The 9,003-nt window shown below is 40.2% G+C and overlaps 1 protein-coding gene across 1 annotated transcript in view; it reads left to right on the top strand.

Annotated features, from left to right (window-relative positions):
- Nucleotides 1–1,040: 1,040 nt before the first annotated feature.
- The window catches only part of dpysl2b (dihydropyrimidinase like 2b), a 30,321-nt gene continuing 22,358 nt past the window's right edge, over nucleotides 1,041–9,003 (top strand). The window contains exon 1 of the mRNA XM_079256609.1: nucleotides 1,041–1,293. Within this exon, the coding sequence (XP_079112735.1) occupies nucleotides 1,252–1,293 (42 nt within the window). The 5' untranslated portion in view covers nucleotides 1,041–1,251. The remainder of the gene's footprint in view (nucleotides 1,294–9,003) is intronic.

Here is a 9,003-nt window from a genome sequence, read left to right as displayed (position 1 = left end):
TGATGTGAATACACACATTTGATATGCTTTTTAAAATGAAATATATGATTAAAACATATCTTACTGATTGACTTTAACTGGATATTTAAAAGAAGAAAGCTATATCAAACCATTTAGAAGCATAATTTCCCACACTGACCATTCATTTGACTCCATCACAATAAACAATAACAAATTAACGAAGAACAAAAAAATTCTAAACACTCATTTTTGGCATTTCACATTTGGCTCTTTATGGTCATTTCAAATCATTTTTAAATTCGGTGAAATATTGAGTATTTTTACACATGTTTTTCCTGACAGTCTTTGCTATTTTTATTTGTTAATGATTGCATGTCATGATGATTGTTGATGTTATAAATTCTGAAAGTTTTGACGTTTTAACTTCATATTCAACTTGAATGTTTTAAAATTCTGGTTTGGTGTATAAAGTTTGTACATTATATCAAATGATATCAATTGATATCAAATGTTGAAATGTTGACAAATTTAAAAAGAAATGGTGCAAATTTCTGACTTTTACCTTTAAAACTTCTTTATTTAGTTTAGTTAACATTTCAAAACTCATTTATTACCCGGATATTCTAACTTTATATTTTAGTGTAACAAAATAAAACTCACAACAATGTAACAATGTAAACAACAATGTGAGTTTTATTTGATATAAAACCCTGTCAGCATGTTTAATATCCATTCCTTCACTGATCCCTGCTGTCTTGCCCCATGTTCCAATGGAATCAAGCTCTTAAGGTCTGAAAAACCATCTCTTCTTTGCTTACACTAAATTTCATCTGAGAACCGCAACAGATGAAGTGAGTTTAGTTAAGATGGCTGCTGGGTGTTTCTTCATGTGGGTGTTTGCAGGCTTCACTCCCTGCATGCCACCCCCCCTAATCCATGAGAGCAATTGATGGCATTAGTGGCTCTCCGGTCAATGGAGCAGGGCGAGGCTTTGCGCATGCTCCGTGCGGTTCTTTTTATGGTGAAGAGGCTGTTTAGCGGCACCTCCCGCCCCTCTTGTCTGACTCCGTCTGGGAAGGAAAGGTTTGGTGCATCGGCGGAGACCCGGAGGCTGTCAGGCGGCGACAGAAAGTTGACAGATAGTTTCATTCTTCGCGTTTGCGGCCTCTCGAGGATCAGCTGCGAGCTATTTCATCACCACTACAGCCTTTATCTCCACTGCAAACCCCGGCGGAGGGCGGTAATCCGAGCGGTCCAAGGCGCAGCGCAAAAAACGACCCACCGGCGAAGATGTCTGGATATCAGGGCAAGAAGAACATCCCCCGCATCACAGTGAGTGTTGGGCTGCTTGAAAGCGGAGGTAGAGGAGGAGGAGAAACCAGCGTGGTGACCAGTGTGTGCTGGTGTTAGGCCTGTGGGTGTGGGTGTGCAGGATGTCACCGCGGCGGCGTGCGTCCCTGCGCCGCTTGCGCTCCGCTCCAAATCACAGCTGAGGCGCCGCACGCGGCGTCTTCAGCTTTACAATAAATGCAGATTTATATATTCTTCCACCTCTCATATCACCGAGAAGACATCTGAGCGGCTGGTGCGCCTGAAAAATGGCAGATTTAAAAAAAAAAAAATTTTTTTTGCAGCATCTTTGCGACAAGTGTTCATTATTTTGATAAAACGCGGCTTTTTACGTATCAAGATTTGTTCCAGATTTCCACTCAGTGCCGCGTTCTTTGTTTATGGCATGCATGACAGTTTAGATTTCACGCCGCTGCTCTTTGTTAGACGCTAAGTGTGCGTGTGTGTGTGTGTGTGTAGGCTATGTGTGTGTGTGTGTGTGTGTGTGTGTGTGTGTGTGTGGCCGGGTATCACTGCACACCAACTGGTGGAGCAAATGCTTTCCCTGCATCCGCTGTTAGACGCACAGAACCCGGCTGAATTTTTATTTCTGTTCCCACTCATGTTCTTCCATTTCCGAAAACCAGCCTCGTTTTTTTTTCTTTTCTTCTTTTATTAACTATTTATAGACTCTCTTCGGAATTTAAAACAAGAACTATGCCACTGTGGGGCCGATTATTAACCCTGAATTCACAGGAGCTGCATGGATGGTGGTTCAATGGAAAGTAGAGAAGAGGGAGGGGAGGGGAGCTAGGGAAGGGAGGGGACAGTGGGTCCTATTTCCTCCCATGCTTTTCTTTCAGCTGTGTAATGAGGGTAGGATGCATGCAGTCAAGGAGGTCACTGTCTTTACATGGCGATGTCAGTGAAGTGAAATAACTACAGGAACATGTTGATCAGACGTCCAGATGTCCCGCTGCTTTACATGAAACATCATTATCCAAAGAGCCCGCTCGGTAAATATTTGGTGACCCAAAGGGTCCGGTAAGCTAGAGCCGGATTTAAGCTGCCAGAAAAGAAGAAAAAGCTGACATCAGGATGCGGAGGGGCTCAGGTGAAGGGCAATTCTGCTTGTCATCTGGGAATCTATTCATTGTCATCTGTGACCCAACCGGAGATGTGTGGGCAAATTTCCTCCGGAACAAGGAGCCGTTTCAAGCTGCACCTTTATCAAACTGAACATATCTTAAAGGAGAAGTGCTTTATTAAGACATAGCTTAACATAAATATAGCACAGAGGAGTCAGTCCCATGGGGTGTGAAAGTTACTACTTTGTATGAGCATCTGCATTCAACACTCTTTTAAATGAGCTTTCTCACCATTTCTTTCCAGGAATAGTTCTCCAGGCTTCATGAAGAAGATGTCAGAGCTCTTATTTAGATACTGCCTACCTTTGGTTTTGTTCTCTGTTAAGATGATCCCACAATACACCTCAGTAATGTTAATGTTCTGGTTCTGGGGAGGATTCATCCCTCCATCAGACCTTCTGTCACTGATTTTCAGTCAAGTTCTTGTGTCATGTGGCATATCTCAGCCATTTCTCCATGTTTAGCTTTCCCTTAGAACAACTTACTGACCGCCGCCCCTTCTTTGGATATCAGTTTTGACAAGGCTTCTTTGAACAGTAGATAGATTTACTGAAGGTTCACATGCATCTCTCAGGATCTTTGTTTCCTAAATGCACCACTTTCAGAGACTATTCAGCTGCTGAGATATGCTAGCTTTTCTGCTAATTGTTGAATAGAAAATACCTTGTTAGAGAAAAAACACAAATTATTCCCAGTCAGACTTTGTTATCTTTGACATGTTTTGACAGATGCAGCTAAAGAAAGGGGAGCAAACTGTGTCTTTATGGTAGGTGGATTGCAACGAAGCGCCTTTAGAAGTAATTTAACATCAGTTCTTTGCTGTGTTGTCTGTTTTAGACGCAACACAGCTTCCTTTGAGTTACACGCCTGTTTATGATTGATAAGTAAATTATATTTGACTTTATTAAAATCCCCTTAAATTCTTCTGAAAATACTCAAGTACAAGGAAGAAAACTTTGAAAGACCTTCAAAAAGCCTGAAGAACTATTATTCTAGATCATTCTAAAAGACTGGAAGAAACTCAGGCAGCTTGGAAGTAAAATGTAAAGAAATAAAGGATGGATTCACGTAGCAAATACATGAAAATATCAGTGTATGTTAAGCTGTCAGTGGTCGATGGCTCATATGATGATGCCAAAACACACTGACATTTATCCAAATGGTGTTGAATGTGGGAAAATACCAGAAATATCTTTTTGCAGAAGAACCCAGGCTTATCTTCAAGGAAAAACAGCTTCACATTGTTAACTTTTTCCTCAAAACTTGACAAACATTTAACTCCTTAGACATCCCACAGTCCCTGATAATCATCCGAACTGATTGGCTGTACCGTGCGTTCTTCTTCTTCGCTCTCTCCGCAGTGCTGCAGGAGCAGCAGCTGGTTGGTGGAGAGATCAGAGGATTAGCTGCTGTTGTAGTCGGGCCTAAATGGATAGACTGCTTATTATTGAGCGGTGCCTGAAAGAAAAAGTGGGTCAAAGACGGAGCTGATTTCTCTAAAACTCCACCGTGTCCATGCGACGTCTACGTGCGGAGTTTCAGTCATGTAACATTCATGCTGTCAGGAAGGAATGTGATGTTTTGGATGAGGCTGTAGTTGTTCTGTAGTGAAGTCTACTTCATTTAATAATCATACATTTCCTTTCTGTGGTTGGTCCTTTGCTCACAGCAGACAGCGAAAAGGAAATAAATGTTAAATTCAATATAAAAAACGGAGAGAAAAGAGCAGAGGAGCTCATTGGGCGACATTCCCTTCAGCAAACACTGCTTAAATCCATTTAAATAGCATGTTACAATATATTTAAATATGAAATCCTTGTCATTCACTCTTAGGTTACTATGGTTGGAGAGGTGGTGCCAGATGGAGGTCGGGTCAGCTGCAAAGGCAGATCTCATTAAATATGAATGAACCTTTGCAGGTTCACCACCTGGAACTGGAGCCAGATTCACGCTGCAGAGCAGGGTTTGAGTCCAGGCTGGGTGCAATCATTTCTCTCATTAAACAGAAAACTATTTGGGTTTTATGTTGTCGAGAAGAAAAAGAAAATCGCAGATTCTTTGAGCTGATGTGCAGAAACGATTTGTTTCAGTCCTGAAAAAACAAAGATATTCTATAAAAATTTTATTTGCTGAATTAGATAAATAAAATGAGGATTGTTAAAGGCATTCTTGAAGTACACATGTTTGTTTTAAGTAATCTTACGGTGGTTGTACTGTATTCGGCTTATTCATCAGTAATAAGACACAATATACACAGTTTACAATGGAAATATATATGAATAATTATAAAAACAATTAACAGAAAAATAAAAAAAGGAAAAGAGAAATAAATTCTAAAATATTTGATAAAGAAACAATCTCTAAATGCTACTTTAAGCATTACAGACTCTCAGGTTTTTTGTTTTTCCTTCAGACAAGCAGTCTGGCTTGCTCATGCTCTTCAGCTTTGTGAAGGTTTATAAATAAGATAAAAGCACCGTAAGAACAGAAGAAAACAGATGTTTTCTAAAAATAGTCTGATGCTATTATTAAGACTGTACGGATTAAAGTCTCGTTGGCTGCAGTTCTCTGTGGATCATTAGAGTCGAGCAGTGGCCCCCAGTGACGACTCAGTGTGAGCAGGTTGGGGTCTCACACTGTTCACGCCGTCATCTCACAGCGCGAGCAGTGTTGAATGTGTCGCAATCAGGCACCCAGCCGACTCCGCCTCCTTTCAGCATTGGTTTCATCTCTCCCATTCATGAAGAAAACTCGTAGAGGAACTCTGTTGTAGCTCCTGAACAGAGGAGGGTACTGTTGAAGTGATAAGGTCAGCGCCTCTGGCTGCACTTTGTCTTTGTCAGTGGAGAGGAAGAGTTCAACAACAGTTTTTATAGGTTCATGTCAAAGAAAAGACTTTGGAAAGAGTGTGTGCTAAATTTTAAGTGTGTCATATCCATGAAGTGTGTCATAAATGGGATATTAGCAGAAAGCAAACGGCTGAGATGAGTCTGAGTTAAATGCTTTTGAGTTTAACCCTTTCATACATCATGGCCATATAGTGCACACCAAGCGGCAACCTCGCGCTGTTAAAAGTGAAGCCAATGTGGAAGTGCATAAAACTGCAGTTCCCCCTTCACCCACTAGGGGCTGCAAAACAGAGCAAATCCCCATAGACCCCCATGTTAAAAAGACCAACTTCACAGCAGAAATAAACATGTTTTCAGCCTGGTTCGAAAATCCATTTTCGGTTTAATAGGTCAGGTTTACCTTCATGATAATTTTGGGGGGGGGGAGTGAATTTTTTTCTAACTCGCCCGTTTAAAAGTCACTTAATCTCAAAGTTCAGCATATTTAGGTCTTTTTGATCGACAGGTACCCGATCTCCTGCTTCAAGTAAGAAGAACATAGAACAACCGCGGTTTTTAGCCGGTTAACAACATGACTTAGCTTTAGCCCGCTTACCTCCGTTAGCTGGTTAGCTCCAATGGAAGATTTAATGGAAGATTTATGTAATATAATTACAATTATATATTATTTTATAAATGTTTTATAGAATACATTGAAGTGAATAATAAATCATGATAAATTCCAAATATCACTAATAAACAAAAAAGTATCATTGCATATGTCTGTCGAGGTAAAATACCGTATTTTTAAAAAGCGCATTGTTTTTTTTATTAATTCATGCGTGAAAGGGTTAGGTTTCTGAGATGTGAACTGGTGCAACGTTTCCATCCAGAGCTCCAAATATCTGTTTTTATGTTTATTTCCCAGATCAGTGTGTCTTTTCATTGCCAGGGTGTAAAGTTGCATTTTATTGTTCTGTGATTTACTTTATTCCCTTCTTTTCCGGCCATTTCCAGAAGCCAACTCTTTCTGTTTATGTGTTTTTTTTACGGTAGTCGTATGAACATCTATGGAGATGGTTTTGACCTTTTTTTCTTCTTTTGGCAATCCAGGACATACATTAATCATCATTTGGACAACAACACACTACGTTTTCAGGTTGTGTCTGAATCTAGCAGATGTTTGCTCTTCACCTCGGCTCATGTTGTCCCAACTTTCCAAAACTCTGTCAGTTTTGCTTTTATAAATAACATGAGTTTAGTAATAACAGCTTATTATTGACCTGCATTCTTTTAGCTTGTTTAAAGATGCTGCAATCAGCATCTGTCTTAAGAATGGTCACATGATAGTCTATAAAAGCATAATGAATAAAAGGTTTTTAGCACCTTTTAGCATCTCTTTGCTCACCGGTTTGGTTTTAAAACATGCGGCTGCTTTGCTTTCAGCTGTTTGCGTAAAAGCATCGCAGAAACTGCAGCTTGTCGTTGTGGGATCATTGCTGGAGTTTCCTCAATTTCATTTATGACGGTAAAGAGGGAAAAAACATGCTCCTTAACTGTTGAACAACATCACAAGGCTTGTTGAAGGAATTCATGAGTCGTGTCAGGATTTGATATAAATATAACCCCTGCTCCAAACTGAGATGCAGATGTCATTTGTGGGTTTTGTGTTGCCTTTTTGAGACCTCATTCCACAGAAAAAATACATAAATAACTTGTAGGGAATTCAGGTTGATTACTCCTGCACTGTAAAATATTAAGAGAAAGTTGACAAACTTAAAAAAATCAGAATTAAAGCTAAGAGAACTGTTGCTTAAATCCCCAGAGTTTGCAGTGAACTTTTGGGATGGTGTGTTTGTCACTTTGCAACAGCTAAAATCCCATTTACGTTCCCTTTACGTTGGTTTGTAAATAAGTATGTCAGTGCCAAACACTGTCACATGTCACTCCCCACACACTCTGATTAGAGGTGTGTTGAAAACATCGATTCAGCAATTCTAAATCGATTTTCATAATAATTTCTAAAGATCCAAAGATCAATGTTTTTAAAGAAATTTCTACCCCGGTTAACTTGAACCTTTTTGCCACGTCATTGAATTCACGCATGCGCGCTTCATGTGACAACTTTAAAACAGTGACTGAACATGCGTCAGGCACTAGCATTGTTAGCCAAGCCTCGGCTTTGAAAACGAGCGAAACGTTTAAGGCTGAGATGTGGAAACATTTCGGACTCAGTCAAGACAAACAGAAAGACAAACTCGACAAAAGCATAGCAATTTGCAAGGCATGACAAATGGAGGGGAAGTTTTGGAAAAATACGACGAATCTGTTGAGACATCACCAAGATCTCATGTCTAAGCCGTCCACCAGGCCGCAACAGATGAAACTCAAGAAAACTTTACATCTACCAGCCAATTCTGCATGTTGTCTGGGCTTCATTTGCAAGGATATGCACCTGTATTTTGTTGTTGAAAATGAGGCCTTCTGGCAGCTAATGAAAATAGCGGAACCGCACTACGTTATAGTGTCTCGCTAACATCTCTCTGAAGAAGTCATTCCAAACATGGACCAGTCGGTGAAAGAAAATGGGAAAATTAAACTTCAATCATTTTGGGAATGCTCCTTAAAGCCATCTTTAACTTCCAATACTTCATGAATTTGTTGTTGAATGTCAATATAATACTAGTATTAATATGTTGCATGTAACAACACAGTCATGTAAATAAAATAAATGAATAAAATAATACCAACCTAAAACCATATTAAATCAGAACAAATCAGATCCAATTGTGATAATTAATTCATTCATTAATTCATTCATTATCCTAGCTGTTTAGTCCAATTCAGGGTTGGGGGAAGCTGGAGCCTATCCCAGCAGTCTTTAGGCGAAAGGCAGGGTACACCCTGGACAGCTCGCCAGTCCATCGTCGGGCCCTAGTGTGATAATCAATTCTAAATTTTCAGAATTGGAATCGAATTGATTCTTGAAATTTGAATCAATACCCAGGCCTAACTCTGATGAGTCCTAAATGTTATGGTTGTTATGGGTTACGTCCACTAGAAGGCAGTGGAGAGTTTCAGTGTTTTCACCTCACTGTAAGTTAATAGCAAACCTGGTGACGATGGAAGAGATTATGATGATGTATGTTCTCAGACTGAGACATAAAAACAGCAGTGCAGTAGGCAGCGGCGGTCTGTGTAGCAAATAAACACGTCATGGCTTCTTCTTCTTTATTTCTATCAGTGGTTGCACAGTTGCTATATTGCGCAACACTATCCCCGCTGTTTCCGGCTACTCTGTTTAATACGCCTGTTGCGCATCCATAAACTCTGAAAATGAACCAGAGACGCAAAAGATGGATAGTGGACTCTGAATGCATATTACGCATCAGAAGGTAACGTAGACGAAGCTCCGCCAGGTTTTCCGCTTCCAGGAGCAGAAACGCTCCTGTTGTTAAAAAACCCTGCAGATCAGACTGCAGAACTTTCTTCTCGAGGGGCCCCGAGAACTATTGTACGAGTGAGATTTGAGGTGGGCGTGGCTAACGCTGAAAAAGCTAACGCTAAAGCAGAAAGTTTCTGGTTCTGCACTTTTTCTGGTGCTAATAAACCAGATTGTTTTGATTAAAAGGCTGATCAAGGTGGTGATCAGCCTTACTGCAGACAAACTTTTTTTTGTTAAATATGAAATGACAGGGTTTTTGCACATAAAAGCAGACATCACGGCCCTCAGTGAC

This window comes from Telmatherina bonti, assembly GCF_933228915.1.
Source record: "Telmatherina bonti genome assembly, chromosome: 17".
NCBI classification, from domain to species: domain Eukaryota; kingdom Metazoa; phylum Chordata; class Actinopteri; order Atheriniformes; family Telmatherinidae; genus Telmatherina; species Telmatherina bonti.
The sequence above is the reverse complement of the archived record's forward strand: the minus strand, read 5'-3'. Positions and strand labels throughout refer to the sequence as shown.